The sequence below is a fragment of the Hemiscyllium ocellatum genome, chromosome 8, assembly GCF_020745735.1.
Source record: "Hemiscyllium ocellatum isolate sHemOce1 chromosome 8, sHemOce1.pat.X.cur, whole genome shotgun sequence".
NCBI lineage: Eukaryota > Metazoa > Chordata > Chondrichthyes > Orectolobiformes > Hemiscylliidae > Hemiscyllium > Hemiscyllium ocellatum.
Window position 1 is genome coordinate 88,447,729 of NC_083408.1, and position 24,320 is coordinate 88,472,048.

Genomic DNA, 24,320 nt, shown 5'->3' on the forward strand with positions numbered 1-24,320 from the left:
CATGGAGGGGGTGGGAACAACACTCCCTCTAAGCTGCAAGGCTGCAGCCCCTCCAAGGTTTCACATTGGTGATTACAATCGGAATGCCAATTGCGGCATTGACCTTCAATTCCAGAAGTTGCTGCTGTGCTTTCACCTCGTTCAGCTGGTTAAAAAAATTAAAGGGAATGCTGCGTGGGGCTACATGTGCATGGAATCCAGTGGCCATCTTTTTTGTGTGCTGGGAACAGATACTCCACTTTGTACAGGTTGACGACCCTGACTCCGAAATTCGAAAAGCTCCAAAGTCTGAAGGTTTTTTTGTGGAGTTTTTTTCTCATTAACAAGGTTGTTTGGTATGTAAACAGTTAACCCAAATCCACACCCACTCGATGCGTGTCACTCAGATGTGATGTGTGGGAGCGGGGCTCAGCTCTGGCAGGCCTTAATTCTATTTCGGGGCCTGTTTTACTCATGTAAGTCTATACTTTGGAAAGATTTTTAAAAATTCACATCAAACTGACACTTATTCTGAAATTCGAAAACTTCTGAGTTCTGAAAACCAGCTGGTTCTGAGCATTTCGGATAAAGGATTGTGCACCTGTAATAATTTTTCACTTGTTTCTTTCTCAAAATATGCAATAAGTTTGTCATCTGCAAATATTAAAATAATATATTTCCTCTTAATGAAAGATACCACTTGACTTCTGAAAGCTCACTTTAATTTTTTCAGCTGGCTTACAATAAGAAGAGGAGAAAAATACCCAGTAATACTATTAACGATAACCTCCGGGAGAGATCTAACCTGGTGTCTGAACTCATTTCCGTTGATGTTTTGGAGGTAAGATGTTTTGGAGAGTAATTTGGGTCTAAAAATGTTTGAGTCTGAAATCTGAGCATCACTGGAGTAAAAGACTGGTCTTTTGCTGTATTCATGATCACATGCAGTTGGCTGAGGCTAATGGAGTCTCAACCTCATACTTTCCTCCAAGAAGAATAATAGACTGACACAAGGGATTTTAAATACTTTTTCTTACTTCATGTATTTTAAAGGAACTTATGAATATCCATGATCATTATCAAACAATGAAACGTATGATCTCTGCAAACAAAACCCAGCTGGACAAGGCATTAAGTTTAATTCGAAGTGACTTTGTTTCTGACTTAAAGAACATAACGCTGGAATTCCAACAGTGGCAAGAGAAAAAGGTAACATTTATTTTGTAATGTGAAGTAATATTTGTAATTCAGTCTAATGATTTTTGAAATTGATTTAAGATCGAGAACATGTTGCTTGTTTTGCCTAAATTCTTCTCTCTGCTGACAAATTGGACATTAGTCATGCAGAAATTCTGATATGATTTGTCTGGGACTTTAGAAACAATTAGGGTGGCACGGTGGCACAGTGGTTAGCACTGCTGCCTCACAGCGCCAGGGACCTGGGTTCAATTCCCGCCTCAGGCGACTGACTGTGTGGAGTTTGCACATTCTCCCCGTGTCTGCGTGGGTTTCCTCCGGGTGCTCCGGTTTCCTCCCACAGTCCAAAAATATGCGGGTCAGGTGAATTGGCCATGCTAAATTGCCCGTAGTGTTAGGTAAGGGGAATATGTAGGGGTATGGGTGGGTTGCGCTTCAGCGGGTCGGTGTGGACTTGTTGGGTCGAAGGGCCTGTTTCCACACTGTAAGTAATCTAATCTAATTCTGAGATTTTGGTACGCAGGTAAGTTTATAAAATGGAATAATCTTTTTATCTTTTTTACCTCAACCCTATTTTGTATCAACATACTGTGGTGGATTGCATTGTGACCTTTCTGTCAGGGTCTTTGTGGGGCAGCTCATCAGGTCTGATAAAAATGTCATTGCTATGAGTTTGTGTGAAGGCTTATTGATGCAACATTTGCTGAGCCATATACTTCGTGAAAAGTCCAGGTTTAATTGTTAATGCTTGATGAGTAAATTAATCCTTTCTGGCAACTGAGGTGCTCAGTTGGCCTTCCTATTTATGTGATCATGTAGAGAAAAAAAATGAGATGCTCTATGCCGTCAGATGCATCTGTGGAAATGTTGATAGAAGGGAAGATAAGATCACACTTGGTTGCTGAATTGTTCTGTCTATGTCTGAATAACCTGCTGGTATTAACGAGGCTGACACATAAAGAATGACCATTTAAGTACAGTTAATAGAGGGCTGTAGCAATTGCTGAAGTAGCCTGTATGAGATTTGCCTTCAGAGAGGGATTATACATCAGAGAGGGTTTGCTGAATGTTGAAAGTTGGTTCTAACACACCATATAGTCCTTAGCTAAAGACCCAGTTGGAACAGACCATGTATAGTAGCAGGAGAGTTAGATTCCTTTTCTTTGCCACAGCTGTTTATACGTTAGGTTCTAGCATTGAAAGTAATTGTGCAATATATATTGGGTTGTTGAATTTTCATGGTTTAAAGAGGCAATATTGGATACGTTAGGCTTGCTCAGTTCTGAGCTTTTGATTTGGGACAGCCTTAAGTTAGTACAAAATGAAATGAATGCCTATTTATACAGTGGGGGCAAATAATTGAAAGCCAAATGCATAATGAGATTGATAATTTATTTGAAAGTAGTCTCTACTGAACCTGGTATGCAGTTGCTTTTCAGTAACAATATTACTGATGAATTCTTTTTATCATTGCATGGATATGTTGCCAAAAGATTGCATAACATGTGGTATTTAAACTAATGCAGTTATGTCAAGTGCCTTTTGACTGAAGCACTGCAAACTGATCTTGATGCTGCCATTAGTGTCTATATGTCGACAGCGAAATGAACAACATTTTGATGTTGTACAGTCATACAGATGGAAACTGACCCTTCGGTTCAAATCGTCCACACTGACCAGACATTCCAATCTGACCTAGTCCCATTTGCCAGCATTTGGCCCATATCCCTGTAAACCCTTCCTTTTCATATATTCATGCAGATACCTTTTAAATGTTGTATTTGTACCTGCCTCCACCACTTCAACTGGCAGCACATCATACATGCATCACCCTCTGCATGAAAAAGTTGCCGTATAGGCCTGTTTTAAATCCTTTCGCTGTCACCTTTAACCTATGCCCTCTATACCCCCACCCAGGGGAAAAAAACCCTTAGCCCTTCACCCTATCCATGCTCCTCATGGTTTTATAAACCTCTATAAGGTCATCCGTCAGCCTCTGATGCTCATGGGAAAATAGTCACTGCCTTTTCAGCATTTCCCTCTAGCTCAAACCCTCCAGTTACAGTAACATCCTTGTAGGTGTTTTGTGCAATCTTTCAAAGTTAACAACATCCTTCCTATAGAAAGGCAACCAGAATTGTATGCTGTATTCTAACATGGCTTCACCAATGTCCTGTACAACTGCAACATTATGTCCCAACTCCTATTTGTGTGTGTTTGTTGTCACATTTTATTATTGTTTTGGGGTAATAGGTAATTGAAAATCACTCAGCAAACCTTGGAAATGACTCTCCATTTTTTATTTGGTTAACTTAATTTCTGAATGTAGCTATCATGCTTCAAATTATAAAAAGAAAAAACATTTGTTGCAACTGACCACGAGGGAATAAGGAAAAGGGGGAGTAGTAACCGTTCCTTACCTCATACTGTGCAGATGAAAAATTGATAAGTCCCCTCTTGTTTTGTAGTGAGGTACTGGCAGCTATTTTGAATCAATTAGATTTTTAAAGGCCAGAACCTACTTTTAAACATTGTTTACTCAATCAGAAAGGTTTTACATTGTTAATGCCTATTAAAATTACATTACGAGAGCATCATTTGTTGTGCTGTGTAGTTTTATGTACTGCTTTGTTGTAGAATTGAGTGGCAACATTCCAACATAAGTAAAACAAAGTCAGTTAAAATATGCAGTTGCCATATCAAATTTACTCATCCTGTATTTTGAATGTTTTCTGCTTCATTGTACCCTTCACTGAATATCTTACCTTACACGCCAGTATTCATATATATGTAAAGCCAAATGTGGAACTGACAAGTGAGTTCTGATATTGGAATGTCTGTAGTCTGATGATCTGATAAAATACAAACCGGTGACAGGATCTCTAAATTCTGAGTTCAGAATATTAAATGCTGTGTCCCTGTTTGCTTCAGTGCTGGTTTGTCTTTCTTTAACCTGAGAAGAAGACATTCATTGTGGTTGGATGCATCCAATCTGATCTTGGTGTCATATTTTTGGTGTCAATTCAGGTGTTTAAGCATTATTTTTTGGTGATTTAAGGAAAGAAATAACACCATTCTTTTATCTCAAATTTTACAGAACTCAAGCTTGACTGACCAACCAGAAATCTCTGGATCCGATGGTGATGAATCTAATTGTCAGAAGGTGAGAGGAGTATCATTAAAATTTGATCTTGGTGCTGGAGGGGAAATTTCTGAGTGCACTGTTGTGATTTGGAATCGATGTCACCAGCTAATCTGATACTGTAGTGCATTGAGTTTTGGCATTGGCTGCCTTTACTCTCTCTATATCACTGTCTGTAAAAATGACATGGGGTCATGAATTAATCATGAACCTTTGCTATTTTGCATTTGTGTTGGTCCATTGTGTAAACTTTCCACTCTTGGATATTATGAACAAAATACTTCTTAGTGCATACAACTGTATTTCAAAAATTACAACATTTTTGATTAACAGCTTGCCAGTTGATAAGAATTATATTTGATTCTTCTAGTACTGCTACTGTTAATCCATTGACACACTGATTTGTATTGGATCTTATTCAGGAGCTAAGCCTGCACCTCTTATATAAACTTTCCAGTCCAGTTGTTGAGTTTTGTCTTTTCAAAAATGTTGAAACCAGATCTTTGATGATCATTTGAAACTGAATTCTGTCTTTACTAAAATCAGCAAGGTACAATTTTTCATGCACTTGATAAATTTTGTAGCATGTCCTTTTTTTTGTTTCACTCACAGGATGTGGGTGTCGGTGTTTGGGTCGGTATATATTGTCCCATCCCTAGTTCTTCTGGAGGGGTAGTGATGAGCTGCCTTCGTGAACTGCTGCAATCTGTATGGTGTAGATACACCCAAAAGACTGCTAGGGAGGGAATTCCAGGATTTTGAACAGGAACACTGAAGGTGATAAATGTCCAAGTCAGAGTGGTGAATGACTTGGAAAGTTGCCCATGTATCTGCTGTCTTTGTCTTGCCCCGGTGGAGTCCAAACTGAGTGTCAATGCTCATATCATTGCTGAGCTTGTGCTGCATAATGGCACTGTTGATCACATGCTCCAACACTTTAAAAATTTATGTTCTGAAATTAATTTCTCACAGGACTCTCAAAGACCTCAGAGAAAATAGGGTAAGCTACAAAAATACGAATTCCTGAGGGGTCATAGAGGCACATCCTTTAAAACATACCTGAATGAGCACCTGGTACATCATTAACATTCAAGACTGTGGGGCAAGTGCTGGTAATTAGGATTCAGTTAAAGGTCAGGTGTTTCTCATGTGTCAATGCAGACTTGATGAGCCAAAGAGCCTCTTCTGCACTGTGTATGCGTGATGACATATCTATCATCCTTCTCATCCAGTCAGTTGTTTATTTGTCCCCCACTGCTCAGGACTAGATGTGGCAGAGCTCTAATCTGCTCCATTGGTTGTGGAATTGCTTAGCTTTGTCAATCACTTGGAACTTACCCTGTATGGCATGCGAGTAATGCTGTGTTGTAGTCTCCTGCTCCTCAGATCTGTGACAACTCCTCAGATGCTGCCTGACCGACTGTGCTTTTCCAGCACCACTCTTTTTGACTCTAACGTTTAATACTTACTCCAAAGATTGAGCATCATAAAAGAGTGTTACAAAAGGCCATTGTTATGAGGTCAGTCACAAGAAATATCAGCAGAATTAACTTTCTAACTGCTTCATAAATGCAAAAAGTCCATATCCTTATGGAAGAGGATCATTGGAGTGTTGAAGAGTTCACTTAGTTTTGATGCATTGGTTTCATTAAGTTGTCTTAAATTCTATTCTTTGCTATTGACTTCAATGGTCTCTCTGGCCAGTGTCTGCCAGTTCATGATTTTGGTGTTCTGTATTATCTCCTCACTCCCTATCTGTTCACATCACAAAGACTTCCTATTCCCATCCACAATATTGCTTGCTGGTGCTGAAAATTGCATCAATATTTTTGCTGTTGTTCCTTCTAGTTCTGGCTATTACAGTGCTGTTCTGGCCACCTGCTGGAGAGCCTCCTGTCTTCTCCACTTTATAAATGAGGTCTTCACTCTGCTGCCCATACCCCATCTCCCACTGAGGTCCATTCACCTGTCACTTTTGGAGAGTTTTCAAACCTCATTTTTAGGATTGCAGTATGATCAAGGATATCACTCCAGGCTGACATGGTAAAGAATCGAAGATTAATTTTAGCGTTGATTGAAAGGAAAGAGAAGGAGCAAGGTAGTGAAATTATTAAATGTATCTAATTTTTAGTACTTACGCAGTTGGTGACTATGGAGATTTTATAAGGATTAGATGATCATTTTTAACACTTGATCAATATAAAAGCAAAAACCTATATCAATTTGTAGCCGTGGAAAGCTGTGCTAAACTCATAAGTCATAAGTACAATTTTGCCTTCAGCTTGCAGAATTTATTCTGTTTTTCCTGTTCTCAACCCAAGAGCCATTAGATTCACAAGAGAGAAATGCTGTATATTTGTTTCACTCGAATTCGTGGTTCATTTATATTGCAAATGCCTCTCAAGTGATACTGCCATATTTACTGAGATCTGAAAAAAATTAATAATTTTATATAGGGTCGATTGACCACCTGGTAATAGTCAGAACCCCCACATAGCTGGAGTTGCTTATATGTGTGTAGTACGTTAGGCTGCTGTACCAGCACTGGAAGCTGGGAAAAGCTCTTGCAGGTTAGTCCCCACCTGAGGTGTCCCTGTTTTGGTAGTCCACTATGGAAACTGTAAACAACCTTTAGAGCCAACTCTGTCACCTTGTTCATGCGGATTTGCTGTTAGTTATTAGCTAAATATAAACATCCATTGCAGAATGTTAGTTTGAATCAAGTGAAAAGTTTAATCTTTTAAGTACAGGCTAAGTTGAATTCATTAAAGGTGTACACCTTCCTTATTCTTTCCTCTCTTCAATATATAATTGTTGTGAAGTATTCTAAACTGGTATTTTTATACTGCTAACCAAGTATCCAATGTTGTCAGTACATGCTTTTTGAAGGCAGTGTCATAGCATAGTGTTGCCCAATATATTAATTACATATGGTTATGTAGTTGACCACGAGATCCCGTACTTGTATTTGCAAGGCATTTGCATCAGTGAGTAATTTTATGCATTTGCCAGCAAAAATAATATGGTGAAAATCAAGTGCACAAGTGTTTTCTTTGATTGAGTGCTTGACTTCTAAATGATGATATCTGTTTAACATGAAGTGTATGTTTGATGTCAGTGTATTTAAGGTGTTGCTTGTGAACGTTTTGTCACTATAGCTACACCTGCAATTATGCAGCAGTTCCATTGGCCAACATTACAACAGAAAGGCACTGAGTTGCTGCATCAATCTTCCCTTTTAATATCCACTTCTTCTCATGAACAAAATGCTGCTGTCACACTGTTACATCACGTCATGGTTGATTGCAGATGCTTACATTAGCATGCACTGATAACATTTTGAGAAGAAAGTCCAGGTATAATAATACTTGTAATTAGGGCAGTGGCTTGATTTGTATCTAAAACCAATTTTGGCCTTCTGAAATCAGTGGAAAAATACATCAATGCATTGAGTCCCATACTCCCAATCTACCTACAGTTGATCCAAAGCTGAGGTACAATGTTATCAACTTCAGCCTCATTAACCAAAAGTTTGAGGTTATTACAATACATTTTTAATGTCAAATCAAATGCATAACGGAAAAATTGGTTAAAACTGAGCAAAAAAATCATTTATTTAGCCATGCTTCGTTCTACTTTGTATTCTTTAATTAAGCAAAGTAATGCTGAAACTGGTTAAAGTGGGTGTTTGTTCTTCTTAGGGCTCCAGTCGTGCACAGACCCTGGCAAAGATCAAGTCAAAATCATACAATTCCACAGTGAAGGTTTGTATGCCAAATACTCGTTTTTGTTAAAATACCTAGTTATTGCTTATCCCTGATGAATGATAAGGAATGATTTCAAAAATTAATGTTTGTTACCCCAAGATGGAGAACTGATCTCATAATCGCATTGTGCATTTTTAAAATCTTTTCCCCATATAAAGTCAGAAGTGGTGGTGTTTGCTGATGACTACACCATGTTCAGCAGCAGTTAAAACTCTTTAGAAGCTGAAACAGTCCGTGTGCAAAGATCTGGACAATTACCTTCCCTGATTGCTTGCTACACCTGCATAATGTTCTGTGAAGGATCGCTCAATCTCAGAGCTTTGCAACCATCGCCGTTTAGACACTATGCTTTTTTATTCTTTCTGACAAAATAGACAGTTTCACACTTTTCTAAATTACAGTTGATTTGCAAGCTCTTTGCTCACTCATCTAACCTATCTATATCCCCTTTGTAGGCCTCTTATTTACTCTTCACAACTCATTTACCCACATATCTTTGTGAAATAGCGAATGTATCTACCATCCCTTTGGTCTCTTCATTCAAATTGTTTCTGTAAATTGGAAAAGGTTAGGCTCTGGCACCGAGCCCTGTAGCATGGCACTGTTGGGACCCTTCCAGTCTGAGAGAGATCCACTTATTCCTTCTCTCTGCTTCCTGCTAGCTCTGATGCTATGAGCATTTATTTTTCACAGTAGACTTCGATATAGCGTCATAGGTGTCCCTGTGGAGCCTGGAGTAACAGGAGTGCTTTCCTAATCTAGAGATACCTGCTGTAACATTGCAGATAAAATATAATCAAGTTCGGTCCATGAATTGCAAAATTCTAAGACGGTGTTGACTCTTGACCTCTTTCTTTTTCAATATTGATTTACTTTTTTTGTCATATGTATCTTGTTACAAAATACAGTGAAAAGTGTTTTTAGTGTTGTCGATCTCTAACGTCATCTTAAATCACAGAAAAATAAATCAAAACACTGAACATGAAGGCAAAAAAATAAAGAAAGTATCCAACTTTACAGTCCTTCTTGTTAAAGTATACCATTGTAGGCCATGGGCCTGGTGGCCAGGCACGAGTTCTCTTCACCACACTGCTGTTGCTGCTGGAATGAAAGCTGTCATTCTTTAGGTGCTGTCTCCCTTCCACCAATGCCTTTGTCACTGAGTCCTCGCTGGACTTTGCCATGCAGATTCCGCTGGGTACTGTACCAGCCCAAATCTAACTCCACCACTGTCATGAGTCTGCTTTGGGCCTACCTCACTGATGCAGCTGCTGCTGGGTCTTGTACTGGGCTCAAACTCGCCTCTGCCACCTCCATGAATCTGTATTGGATGCAGATGTTATTAGGAACCCAAACTCACCTCCCCCACCTCCATGAATCTGCACTGGATGTGTAGATATTATTAGGGTGCCAAACTCAGCTGTGTCACCTCCATGAATCTGCACTGGAAGCAGATGTTACAAGGAACCCAAACTCACCTCCCTGAATCTGCACTGGATGCAGATTTTACTAGGAACCCCACTCGCCTCTGCCACCTCCATGAATCTGCACTGAATGTGTAGATATTATTAGGAACCCAAACCCGTCTCCACCACCACGAGTCTGCACTGCTGGGCTTACTTGAGTCCACTCTGCAGATAGAGCAGTCAAGCCCGGAGTGCAGAAGCCCTACTGCACTGCCACCTTTTTGGAATTTCTCATCCTCAATCTCAATCTTCATTATCTCAATCTTCATCTGTATCAATGTATCCTAGTCAGTTACTAACTACCTTTTTGTAGGATTGGTCCAACAATCCCATTGACTGGCCTGGGGTAAATCACTTTGAAGGTTTCTATTCCTCTTGTTTATGTGTATCTGTTCAGGCTTTAATTTCTTGGCACTCATCCTTTTGCATTGTCGTGACTATAAAACAATGGGCAGAATTTTGTTGGTTTCTGACAGTGAAGAAACATATTAGTTCTGCAGCTAAAATCCAGTATGGACAACATTAACAAGGACAGCATGGGACTTGATTGGAGGCTAGCACCACTTGCTGTCCCATTAGTTTGGCTGTGGAGGATCCTGGGATTCCAACGTTGGGTGAAGACCCCAGTAATCTCAGACCTCAGTAAGTCAGGGATATTGGGCAAGGTGTGGAGCATTCCCACACACAAAGGTTACCAAAGATAGGACCCTCTTTCATTCCTGCCTTTTAAAAAAACTATTATTTTTACAAATGAGCTATGCAGACTAGCTTTCCTGTCTATGCTATTTCAGTTATTTCATGGACAGCAAAATATTGGATCAAGAAGTTTATAGGATAATGAGAGGTATAGCTTGATCTGGTGGTAGTTTTCTTTTCCCAGTGATGGGGGATTTCAAGAGTGGGACCAGATTCTTAAGGGGAGAGGAAAGAGATTTCGGAAGAAACTTAAGAGGCATATCTTTTACACAAAGGGTGGTTTGTGTGTGGAATGAGCTTCCTGAGGAACTGGTGGGTGCAGGAACAATTACAACATTTAATAGACATTTGGATGGATACATGAATAGGAAAGTTTTGGAGGGATATGGGCCCCAGAGCAGGCAGGTGGGACTAGTTTAGTTTGGGATTATGTTCGGCATGGACTGGTTGGACCGAAGGCTCTGTTTTCATGCTGTGTGACTCTAATTGACCTTTTATGATCTCAGTTGATCCTTCATTATTTTTTGAAGCATGACAGGCATGTTGCTGATTTTTAGCACCTGTTGAGGCCTCCGCTTATGGAGAAACCCAAGTCATTGAGAAGATGGTGGGCTGGTCACCCACTCTTTTTATGCCTCTTTTCAGCTGCTGAAAATATACCTGAAAGGGGCATGTAAAATTCAGCTCAATAATTTGTTACATTTAATAAATAATTTCAACATCAATCATTAATTTTTTTTTCAAAATATTGTTATTTCACATGAAGGCATCTAGATCCAGAAGGCATCGACAAGTGAAAGTGGAGTCTTCAGAATCTGGGTCTGACTGGGCACAAGTGAAGAGTTCTGAAAGAAATCGGAATTCCTCAGTTAAAAAGCACAGCAGAGAAAAAGGTAATGTTTGGAGCTTGTGTTAAGAAAATTGATCCTTGTCGAGATCATCTTCGGTGTTCCTCTGGGTCGCAGTGGGTGCTTTTGTTAGATCGACCCTTGAGAAACTATCCTTTGATATGCTTTTACAAAAAGATGAAATCTCAGTCTTATTACAATCCCTATAGTATAGAAGCAGGCTATTCGGCCCATCAAATCCACTGAAGGGCATCCCACCCAGACTCCGCCCCTACCCTTATCCCTGTAACCTCACATTTACAGTAGCTAACCCACGTAGCCTGCACATCCCTGGACACTGTGGGGCAATCTAGCTGGTCAATCCCACCTAACCTGCACATCTTTTGGACTGTGGGAGGAAACCGGAGCGTCTGGAGGAAACCAATGCAGATGCGGGAGAATGTGCAAGTTCCACACAGACAGTTGCACAAAAAGGAATTGAACCCGGGTGATGTGATGCAGTAGTGCTAACCACTTCACCCTAAAACGTAAGCATCCATTTGCCGATCACATGAATGTAGTAAGTTTGACTAACATTAGAAAAATTTCAGAGACAAAATGCTGCAAATGTTAGAATTTGGAATAATAGTTTGTTAGCCTAAAACAATAACTCTTTTGTACTTCACAGATACTGTCTGACCACTTGAATGTTTTCATTATTTTCTGTTTTTACATCTGAAAATTATTTCTTAATGTTAGGAATAGATGCAATGCCTATGATAAAAATGTCCTCCTTAGTGTAATAATTAAAGGGGCAAGGGGTAGTTAATATTTGTTTTATACATGAAAATTCTTGAATACTTGAAAGCAAAACAAATAAATACTGCTTGCAGCAGGACTGTTTTATATCCTAAAGGATTATGAGACAAATGTAACCATTTTAATACTTTTAAAAAAAATAATTCACTGAGATATCGAAACTTTGCTTATTATTCAAAATTATTCAGAAAATCGCAGCACTCAAAGGCAATTCTGATGATAGAGCTCCGCACGATCACTGCTATAAAATTGTGACCTGTCCAGTAAACATTACTTTTAGACTTTTGCTATGGATAGTGGTGACTAAGCTTTCCAGATTCTGGAATTGATTGGAACATCCTGTGTTCCAATAATGCAGTGTGATTCTGGAAAGCCAGCATTAGTGTTGCACTGACTTTAGTTGGCTAGACTCTAGCTGCAGCATTGCTTCAAAGCTTTATTTAATACTGACCCCTGTAGGTTCCCCTGGGGTAGAAATGACAAGTGACTCTGTTAGGCTTTAGCCTGTGCTTTGTTGTGCAACTGGAAGTTACTTTTCTCAGGTTATCAATAATTTAGATCTCTCTGTGTCAGCCTTCCCTGACACACAAAAGTCACATGGGATATTATTCTGAGACTGAGAAATAAATACAGTATTCTCATACCATTGTCAACAAGCTTTTCAGATAAGATCAAAGGAGATGAGGAAAGGCATAGATCTTGTTCATTTTTCAGGTTTAGTTGGGTCTTGAATGAGCCCAAAAATCATATGAAATCATAGTCACCCTTTACATGAAGAAATTATTTCTAAAGCTTATTTCTTCAGCTTAAAAAAGGACCAAAGAGAAGTCACATTGAGGAAATTATTTGGTTGCACTACTTCTTGCTTGACTGGATTCGGTGATGTGCAGCTGCAGCACCTGTGTTAAGACATATCTTAATACGGCACACCCTATGCAACGTATTCTTTCTCTATTTCCACTACATTGATCATGTTTAACCAGCAAATACAGTTATCAAATAATATTTATAATTTCAGTGTATACAGGCTGAAAAGTAGCAGCTTATATCTTGGTCTGTAGAATCTGGCCTGGGAGATTGTGATGGGGAAATTACCCATTCCCAGATCCCCAACAACCCAGAGCCTGTGCTACTGGTCACATAGACTGAAGGAATGAAGGCCCATCCTGACTCCGATCATGGATAAACTCCCTCACTCCGTGTTCCCAATCCTAAGGGCCCAGTTTCAACTGCAACCACCCACTCCTGGTGGTCCTGGGAACCCAAAACTATCTGCACAGAGGGTCAGCAGCAGCAAAACCTCGACAATGTCGTATTTCCTTGAAAGGGAGATAGGTATGTGGGTGAATGCAGTGTGAGGCAAATTTGCAGGTGGATGTTTGACTTTAAATCAGTAATAGGCAATATTTTGCTGCCTTTTGCTGATCTTGTTTGCACTATTTAATATCCTGAACAAAATGCTCAGGTCTGGCAGCATCGGTAAAGATTGAAGGAGAAGTTAATATTTTGTGTCAAGACCCATGATTTCTTATTTTCTTCACATCTACTGTCACCTCTTCCCAATTGTCCTTTCCTCCCAGAATCACAACAGCGATCCCTTGTTCACACCATCCACTCACCAGTCTGTGTCACAGTCTGACGTTTCTGCTATCAGTGTGATGCCACCACCATAATACTTTTCCTTCAACTTTCAGCATTCCAGTGGCTGTTGACTTGATCAACTTCAGATAATATGCACGGAATCTTCATTTTGTTGGAGGCAGCAGTTGTTGGCAGTGATTCCACTATTCCTATTTCCATTTCCTCTGGACCCATTTTCTTATTCCTTTACGTGGTCTATTATAATCTCATTTTGCCTTGTGATCATCATCCTTTTAATCTCCCCTTGCTTTCCTTCCACTTTCTGACAGGTCTTCTCTTATTTTTATTTCCTGCCCTTCACAATTCTCAACAAACTTGATCCCTCATTTCTTTCCATACCCTGGGACGTGCCTCCTCATTTTTAAACAAATATTTGACCAGTTTATTTAAAGCAAATATGAATTCTATTTCCACCAGTTTCTGTTTGGGTAATTTGTCTCATAACAATAAATCCTCTCACTCCTCTTCAGTATAAGAGCAAAGGAAACTGGTTGTAAGTTTACAGGATGATAATATTTTCAGGACTGTTAGAAATGCATCCACATATGATGGTCTGCACAGATCTTTTGACTTAACGCAGCATTTTGGTGTTGATTTATGCACATTAGGGTTTTTCAGTATCCATCCTCATTTCATGCGGCGGAATTACATTGTGCCATGGTAGTTGAAGGTTTTATGAAAGTAAGCCTTTCATCTGACAAAATGCAGCTGAGAAAGATTGAATGGTTACCTTGGAAACGAAGATGAACAAGCTCAGCATGCCAATGAAAAGATCAGGCCCTCATCAAGATTTAGAATATTATTTGGGTAGGGAAGAATAAGCGAGCAAGTATCTGTTTAATGTCATTTTTATGGACTCACCATTCCTTGTTGTTTTAATTTTTCTTCCCCAGTCCCACCAAAAAGTGTTTTTAGACTACGACTCAGCTAATTGCCTCTTGTTCAACACCAATGCATCTTGGATCCGTGTGAACACTTTGTGGCTTTTTATAGCCATTATCTGGTGCTATACCAAGCATAAGAGTTGAATAAGGTATTTGTTATTGTGTTTAGTGTGTGGACTGTATCATGAATAATTTCGTGATCTTCAGAACCTCAAAGTGATTGAATAAACATTCAACCTGATTGTGGCTTAGGATATAAACCATGGTGTTATTTTGTTACAAAGAATAGCAAGCAGTAAATGAAAACAATATAATAGTTGCAGAATATAACTGTTCATTGGCACATTGATAAAATAATAGACTTTATCTTTAAAGAAAGAATGATTTTGTATTTATCTAGCACTATTCACCTCATCAGATGCCCAAAGAGCTTTGCAGCCAGTTAAATCTTTTAAGTCTCGCTACTGTTGTAATGTAGGCAGAAGTGGCAACTGTCTGCACAGTGGGATTTGACAAACATTTTTATTCCATGACTTGGTTGAGGAATAAATATTAGCCAGGATGATGCTTTTCTGTAAGTAGTGTGATGGGACCTTTTACATCTTCATGAGAGGCAGACAGGACCTCAAATTAGGAACATAGAAAATAGGAGCAGCATCAGGCCATTCAGCCCTTCAAACCTGTTCTGTTAATCAGTATGATCATCCAATTCAGTATATGTTCCTGCTTTCTCCCCAAACCCGTCAATCCCTTGAACCCTAAGAACTATATCCATATCCTTCTTGAAAACATTCAATAGAACATAAATTGAACAGTACAACACAGGTGTGTTTTTAAAAATAAAATTTGCTTGCGCATCTCCTTTAAACTGCACCCCTGTCCTGCTTACCTTAAATGTATGCCCCTAAAATTTGTCTTTTCCACCCTGGGATAAAAACTCTGATATCCACCTTATCTATGCATAGAGTTACAGAGTCATACAGTGCAGAAACAGATCCTTCAGTCCAACTCATCCATGCCACCCAAGTTTCCCAACCTAGACTCGTCTATATATAATATATACATCCTCTCATAATTTTATATACTTCTAGCAGTTCGTCCCTCAGCCTGTGACACTAACAAAAGCCATCCAATTTTGTCCAACCTTTCCTTTATGGCTAATTCATCTGATCCAGACAATTTTTTGGCCTCAACTGCTATTTGTGACAGAGAATTTCACAGGCTCTTTGGGTGAATGAATTTCCCTTTATCCCACACCTAAATAACCTACCTGATATCCTTAATCCATGACCCCTATGTGTGGATTCCCCAGCCTCTGGGAGCATCCTTCCAGCATTTACCTTGTCTGTTCTCATTAGTATTAGATCTTCTCTCATTCTTCTAGAATCCACTGAATATAGTGCTAATCAATCCAGTCTCTCCTTGAATGTCAGTCCTGCCATCTCGGGAGTCAGTCTGGTAAACCTTTGCACCCCTTCCTTAAGTAATTTGGGATGTAAATTATTGGGCTGTGGAGGTTTATCAGGGTCTTTAATTGCATCATATTTTCCAGCAGCCTTTCCATGGTAATACTGATTTCTTTCAGTTCCTCCTTCTCACTTGATACCATTAATATTATTTTTCTTTATTTCTTATTTTGGTTTGGAAATGTGAATTGCAGTTGATAATTGAATATGGAATAACAGCTTGCTTTTATTTAAAAAAAGAGAGAACAAAAGATTGCTGTTTACTATTGGTAACTGACTTGGAAAGATAAGCACTAAGAACACTATAGACAAACTGGCAATGAGATGCTGTTGTGCTCAGGGACTGACATCTGGTTGGATGTTGAAGTAGCTAATCAAGGACGGAGCTGCACTGGTCAGTCAACCACAGAGAATGTTGCAAAAAGAGAAACCAAAGAAGGACTGGTTTTGGGCAGGAGGCAGTATTGTTTTGGAAGTTGCCAAATTAGGGTTTTGGTTTTGCCTTCTCTTCAGCTATTCTCCAGTTATTGATATATCTGAGGGGGAGAAAAAATCCCAGCCTATGAGAAATAAGGAAAAGTTTCCAAGGTCTCTGGAAACTGTTAGCATTGGCCAGTGTCTTGAGAATGCAAGCCTTCGGATTTCTTGAAAACCTGATAATTATTGTTGAAATGGTTATAGAATTGGCAACTTAACACTTTTTTATTTAAAAGTTATCCCTTAATTGAGTCAGTGTTTGAATGGGGGTTGGATTATAGATATCAGTTAGATTGCTTTGTTCTTCATCTGTGTTCTGTAAAGTTGAATTATTAATAATTATAAACTTGGTGTCCAACAAACGAGTATTTTACATCAGTATTTACTGTGCAAAAAGAATATGGGAGATATAGACTGTAGGGAAATAGATGGTGACACCTTGCAAAATGTCCATATTAAAGAGGCGGAAGTGCTGGGTGTCTTGAAATGCATAAAGGTGGATAAATCCCCAGGACCTGATCAGGCGTACAATAGAACAGTTTGGGAAGCTAGAGAAGTGATTGCTGGGCTGCTTACGGAGATATTTGTATCATGGATAGTCACAGGTGAGGTGCCGGAAGACTGGAGGTTGGCTAACGTGGTGCCACTGTTTAAGAAGAGTGGTAAGGACAGGCCAGGGAACTATAGACCAGTGAGCCTGACTTCGGTGGTGTGCAAGTTGTTGGAGGGAATCCTGAGGGACAAGATGTTCATGTATTTGGCAAGGCAAGGACTGATTAGGGATAGTCACCATGGCTTTGTGCATGGGAAATCATGTCACACAAACTTGATTGAGTTTTTTGAAGAAGTCACAAAGAGGATTGATGAGGGCAGAGCAGTAGATGTGATGTATATGGACTTCAGTAAGGTGTTCGACAAGGTTCCCCATGGGAGCTGGTTAGCAAGGTTAGATCTCACAGAATACAGGGAGAACTAGCCATTTGGATACAGAACTGGCTCAAAGGTAGAAGACAGAGGATGGTGGTGGAGGGTTGTTTTTCAGACTGGAGGCCTGTGACCAGTGGAGTACCACAAGGATCGGTGCTGGGTCCACTACTTTTCATCATTTATACAAATGATTTGGATGCGAGCATAAGCGGTACAGTTAGTAAGTTTGCAGATGACACCAAAATTGGAGGTGTAGAGGACAGCGAAGAAGGTTATCTCAGATTACAACAGGATCTTGACCAGATGGGCCAAAAGCTGAGAAGTGGCAGATGGAGTTTAATTCAGATAAATGCGAGTGCTGTATTTTGGGAAAGCAAACCTTAGCATGACTTACACACTTAATGGTAAGGTCCTAGGGAGTGTTGCTGAACAAAGAGACCTTGGAGTGCGGGTTCATAGCTCCTTGAAAGTGGAGTCGCAGGTAGATAGGATAGTGAAGAAGGGGTTTGGTATGCTTTCATTTATTGGTCAGAGTATTGAGTACAGAGTTGGGAGGTCATGTTGCGGCCAAGCAGGACATTGGTTAGGTAACTGTTGGAATATTGTGTGCAATTCTGGTCTCCTTCCTATCAGAAATTTGTTGTGAAACTTGAAAGGGTTCAGAAAAGATTTACAAGGATGTTGCGAGGGTTGGAGGATTTGAGCTATGGGGAGAGGCTGAACAGGCTGGGGCTATTTATCCCTGAGCGTCCGAGGCTGAGGGGTAACCTTATAGAGGTTTACAAAATTATGAGGGGCATAGATAGGGTAAATAGACAAAGTTTTTTACCTGTGGTCGGGGTGTCTAGAACTAGAGGGCATAGGTTTAGGGTGAGATGGGAAAGACCTAAAAGAGACCTAAGGGGCAACTTTTTCACACAGAGTGTGGTATGTGTATGGAATGAGCTGCCAGAGGAAGTGGTGGAGGCTGGTACAATTGCAACATTTAAAAGGCATTTGGATGGATATATGAATAGGAAGGGTTTGTGGGGATGTGGGCTAGGTGCTGGCAGGTGGAACTGGATTGGGTTGGGATATCTGGTCAGCATGGATGGGTTGGACCAAAGGGTCTGTTTCCATGCTGTAATTCTCTTTGACTCTATTTATTATTTTTAAAGTCTGTTTAGGAACAATTGAACTGTTTTGAGGATCATTGAATGTTTTAATTTCACGGTATTACAGATCCAGTGTCAGTGAGACTGATTTAGTTTGGCTTGATGTCCTTGTTGTAACACTGGACTCTGAGTGCACCAATGTTTTTTAGGACGTTATTTGTGTCCTCCTTTTATGAGAATAATTCCGAAATATATATTTAATTAGTCTACCATCTCTTTGTTTCTGATTGTAAAAGACATTATTTTTCTTCAGTAATCTTTTTGTCTTCAGATATCTGTCGGGGCTTTTATAATCAGTTTGTATGTTCTCCACAAACTTACTTAGTTACAAAGTTAAAAAGCACAACATCAGGCTATAGTCCAACAGGTTTATTTGGAGGCTCTAGTTTTCGGAGCACTGCTCCTTCTTCAGGTGGGTATGGAGTATAAGATCATAAGTCACAGAATGTCTAAGAAAAGATTCTAGTGTCAAGCAACTGAAATGATATATTGAACAAACCTGAATTGTTAAGTCTTTCATCTTTTAGAATGGGTTGCAGCAACTTTAATATTTTAAAATTTGTTCACCCCAGTCCAACACCGGCTCCTCCACATCATTACTTTATTACTCTAGTTCCCCCCTCTTAGTCAATCCCTATGTTCATTTCATAGGATCCCTACAATATGGAAGTAGACCATTTGGCCCAACAAGTCCACACTGATCCTCTGGGAGTACCCCACCCATACCCATTCCTCTAACCTATTACTCTACATTTCCCCTGCCTAATGCCTCTAATCTACACACCCCTGAACACTCTGGGTAATTTAGCAATGCCAATTCACCTAACCTGCACACCTTTGGAGTGTGGGAGGAAACTGAAACCCCCACACACTGGGAGAATATGCAAATTTCACACAGACAGTCATCCGAGGCTGGAATCAAACCTGGGTCCCTGGCACTGTAAGGCAGCAGTGCTAATCATTGAGCCGTTGTGCCACCCTTATCTGATAGATGGCACCTCTGATAACTCCTCAGTTATGCACTGTGATATTGACATGGACTAAGGACTCATTAATCTTTATATGACAAAGCCAGTGCTTAGTTGCAGCTTGCATTATGTAACCCAGTTAGGCCATATATCAACCGTGATCTCATTGAATGGTAGAACAGGCTCAAGGGGCTGAATAACCTACTCCAGTTCCTAGAACTGTTCTGTTACATAGTGTAGAAGTATTAAAGTGTTAAATTGCTTAATAATAAATAAAGGGTTTGCAGACTTGAAACATTAACTGTCTTTCGGTCCAGAGATGTAGTCTAATCTGCTCATTTCCATTTCTTTTACATTTATTTATTAATGTTTATATTTACCTTAAATATGGGAATTGTTTAGTTAGCTCGAAGTCTGTAGAAATGCAGATTTATCTCCTAGCTTTTGCATTTATTGATATGCACAATATTCCCTGGTAAACATTAACGTGGTTAATTTTAAGAGCTTTCTTTCTCATACTTCAAAACCAATTTTGTTTTCCCCTGAAATTAACTAATTAACATGTTTAGTGTTCTCAGTGACCACTAGACCTGCCTCTCCCAGAGCTTCCAGTTTGCTCTTTCTTCACCTCTCCATTCATCTGAATGAAAAAAGCTGCTTCACCATCCCAAGATCTCATTCTTAATTCCCAAATGCCACATCTGGATTCTTACCATTTGTGATGAATGATACCATACGCTGAGCAAGATTTCCAAATCTCCTCTTGTTTACAGTCAAGGCCTTATGTGCTTTAATTCTGGTTCGTGATGACTCATGGTGACTGCAGAGTTCTGGCTGCCCAAATGGAATATGGACGTGTGGCTTGGATTGTTTATTTATTGTAGTTACACAGCATTCCTGGAAGAACAAGTGGACAAATTTGCTCCTACATCATTGCTGAGACTCCAGTTAGCAATCTTCTCCTCATTTGTGGTTCTGTATTGTTGTTGTGCTTTCAGTTAGAAACTGAAGTTTTAATCCAGTTATCCCTTCATTTACATGCTGTTAAATTACAGTCCAATTTGAGATTAGTATCTTCATGACTGATGGCAGAAATACTAGGAATGATCTTGCTTAATTCCAACACAGCACATTTCAGGTTTTATGGTGGGTTTCTGACTGAAAATCCTTTTGAAAAAATATATTTACGTTCTCCAGTCACTCCTGAGATTATTTCAAAAATTGATATTCCTTAGGATCATCAGTACATTACTTCAGTTCAGCAATTGATTGTGTTAAGCTGGATTGTTTGTTTTCGTTGAATTGCAGATGCCTCACACTAACTTTGCATTTGTTTGTAGATTCTCCACCAACCAAGAGGAGAAAGCAGAAGCGTTAAAATGGATGTGAAATAACTTTACCAACTACAAGTAATCCCGACAGCTCCAGTAATGTGATCAAAAGTGAAAGCTGAATGGATCAAAGCATGATTACTGAATCAGCCACAAAGTGCTACTTTTATATTTGGTAAAAATAGATGAATAACATTTCCTTGTGATTTTAGATATAATACACTGTTATGTGGCAATAACTCATGAATTGTAAAAGATCTCTTTTCTGTTTATATGCCCTGTATGTTTTGTGTTTTATTCTGTTTAATATTAAATGTAGGAAGGTATGATTTGACCTTATCAAGTCAGATTTTCATCATTTGGGTAACATTTTGGGAAAGTGTTACTTCTGTTGTTCAGTTACTGTGGCATCATACTTCTGCATACCAGCTGGTCGGCACAAGGCTTTTAGAAATTGTATTTTGGATCTGTCTAACTTTATTTTTGGGATATTTCAATCTCTTAGCTAATACTTAAAAACTAAAATGTTATTTGACTTGACGTTATATGTTCACTTTATTGCGGATCTGCTCATGTTCATGTTATACCATCCTGAGAATACAGTGCTGGGCTCAGCTATGGTTTCTTCTCTTCTAGTTAATATTCATCACAATCAGGTGGACAGGTTCACTCTCATACGCAAAATTATCAGTAGCTAACTTTTTTTAAAGTGACATCCTTCTTTTCTGTGCAATACTTTCTTCATTTAATTTACTACGGAGGAGTCAACGTTGAATATGTGATGCTGAACAATGGTTTTCAATAGGTCAGTCAAAATTCAGATTCATGTTGGACAGATATGCACTGAATCTGAATTTATTGCATAACAAGCTAGTAACATTGGAAATTGTGCACTGTTTCTCTTATCTCAATGTTGTCCCAATCCATGAGTCATTGTATTACAATGCACTTTATTACTTACAAGAATATGATTGTCCTGGCAGACAGCAGCTGCTATTATGATTGTAATGAGTATTTAATGATGTTAAAGATATACGGCTTGTAGGTCCTGCCATGTTTCCACCATTCCACCTCTTCATCTGGATTTCAGGTTCATGGTTGGTGGTGATCTTTAAAAGTTAACTGAAGTCATCTTTCACGAGTGCTACTGAAAAGCAAATGTCAACACATTAATTGTATAAGGTCCTTACTGATCTTATCCTTGATATTCATTTGCTTGCTTTCACAATGCAGTGCATTGGTTTGTGATTAGTGCTTCCAATATGCACCCTTTGAATATAGAGGCCAATATTAACAACACCTCTGACAGAGAAATGGCAACTTGACTGACCACAAATCAAGCCTGGAGCTTTTTTGGATGTCTTCTGGTCAGTGCAATTCTCACTGGAAAATGTAAATAATTCATTTAAACTCCTTGTTTCAGTGTACACATGCTGCAGTTGAATCAGTTTTCCTCCTGTTTCTTGAATGGAGTGGCTGTAAACAATACAGAATTATCTCAGTGTAGTAAAAGCTTTGAGATCGGTTACTGAATTAAAACTGTATCGGCAGAATGCACAAGTTTTTTTTCCCCTAAATAGTTAAACTCTCAAACTTGTGATAGGTGGAATTGTGTTTACAGTTTAGAAATGGAGGAGATGGGAAAAGTAGAACCCCTCCTCACCCAACTACTTTTGAACATTTTAGATACTTAACGGTAAGTCAACACACAGTCAGATATAGTGCTATGTTTCAGTAGTATTTGTAACAGCAGAGATTTTCAATTGTACTAGTGTTATTTTCCTCCTCAATCCATCAGTTTTAAAATTAATCACAGGTCATTATTGTCCTATCCTTTCATATTTAGTGGGATCACTCTGGAACTCTACCAGAAAGCAGACCTGTTCATCCAATTGGTTTAACTGCAATTCAAACCTGTACTCTAACTCTCAGTGGTCTCTAATTCTAAAATACAGCATGTCACTCCAATACAAAATTGCTCGTTCGGATACAATTTATCAATTATTTCAGTACACAATCTTGACTGACTCCTATGTTTATATTTCTGAAAATTGTGACAAGCTAAAATAATTCTTTTTCACTGAGTTATTTATTTTCTAAATTGTAACCTGAATGAACACGGATTTTTTTTTAGTTGAATTAAAATATTGTAGCGTATGAGGTTTCATTTTAAACTACTATTTTCCTTTGTATCTTCCACCATTAGTTAATAAAGTTCTTAATCATTTCTATTTCGTGAGATGTCTATATTGGATGTACAACTGGTTGAAATCATTGATAACAAGGGCATAATGTTGCACCTGTCAAATTTGTGCCTGTTGGTTGTTGGAAGTTCAATGATTTAGTGCTGCTAGGATATTGGAGACTTGCTACACCTCGATGAATGGTATAATATCCCTGATTAAACAACTGATAGTTATGCAAATTTTCACTTAAGGATCAATGTTTCAGCCAACAACACCATGTGGATGAGAATTGTACGGTTAAACTGCTGATGGTTATGGGTTAATGTGGAAGCTGTAAGTGCACCCATAGTAACTCTTGTTCACAGTTTCAAGATAGGGATTGTCCATTTAAGATACGTGGAGAATTCTTTTCTCTCAGGGTTGAGAGTATTTGGAACTCTTGGCAAGATGATGGGCATAATCAAATGTGGCGAAGGCCATCTCAATGTCAAGATCATCTTATGTCATTACAAATCATATGGCAAGGTTCTCACTGGGCAGCAGCAAGATACCAATTGACAGGGACTAACACTTGTTCAACACTTTGTTAACACCACAACTTACCTCATCAATAATTTGCTTCCTATCATACCAAACTTGCCAAACTAGCTAGATGCCAGAAAAACTCAACAAAGAAGCCAGAGCATGTGCCTGATGAATTTAGCTCACCGTTTACTCGAAATGACACCCATGTAACGTATGAGCAAACAGCAGCACAGAACACAATCCATGGGTACCAGCCACATGCTCCCTTCCTCAATGTGGCAATCCATTGTGACAATTTTGGTACTTCTACTCACTGGCAGTGCAATATGCAAGTGCAGATTTACATTGCTGAGCACACCAGCAACTAGCATTGGAAAGCTGTGACAGGAACACTTTGAGAACAGGGAAAGGCATAGACCTCACCAACCTGCATTTCCAGGATGGCCCCTTGCTGACTTAGCGCTTGCTTAATTGGCATCTACTTGCATCCTTAAGTCATTCTTGCCTTGTTTTGCTGAGCCTTGCCAAGATCTCAGAGCCAAGATCTCAGACCCCTTGCATTTCTCCAGAGGTTTCTATTTGTTAAGTGAAATCACTGATTGCTGGCACCACAGGGTCATCATCTGCCCTGGCCTGAGCAGGTGCCAGGTTTTCACAGTTGCTTGAATGCCTGCAACCTGGGGAATTTCTTTCTTGGGCAGTAGTAGAGCTGTCACTCTGAGTTGCTCATTGGATTGTGTACTAACACGCACTGTCTACGGGTGGGATGGTGGCTCAGTGGTTTGCACTGCTGTCTCACTGTGCCAGGAATCCAGGTTCAATTCTACCCTCAGGCAACTGTGTTCTTTGCATGTTCTTCCTGCCTCTG

General features: G+C 39.4%; 1 protein-coding gene across 2 annotated transcripts in view; it reads left to right on the top strand.

Annotated features, from left to right (window-relative positions):
• The window catches only part of snapc1b (small nuclear RNA activating complex, polypeptide 1b), a 37,265-nt gene extending 14,368 nt beyond the window's left edge, over positions 1-22,897 (top strand). For both annotated transcript variants that reach the window (XM_060828540.1, XM_060828539.1), the window contains exons 6-11: positions 713-820; positions 1,033-1,188; positions 4,274-4,339; positions 8,020-8,082; positions 11,014-11,140; positions 20,751-22,897. In XM_060828540.1, coding sequence (XP_060684523.1) covers positions 713-820; positions 1,033-1,188; positions 4,274-4,339; positions 8,020-8,082; positions 11,014-11,140; positions 20,751-20,788 — 558 coding nt within the window. In that variant the 3' untranslated portion in view covers positions 20,789-22,897. The remainder of the gene's footprint in view (positions 1-712; positions 821-1,032; positions 1,189-4,273; positions 4,340-8,019; positions 8,083-11,013; positions 11,141-20,750) is intronic.
• Positions 22,898-24,320: the final 1,423 nt, after the last annotated feature.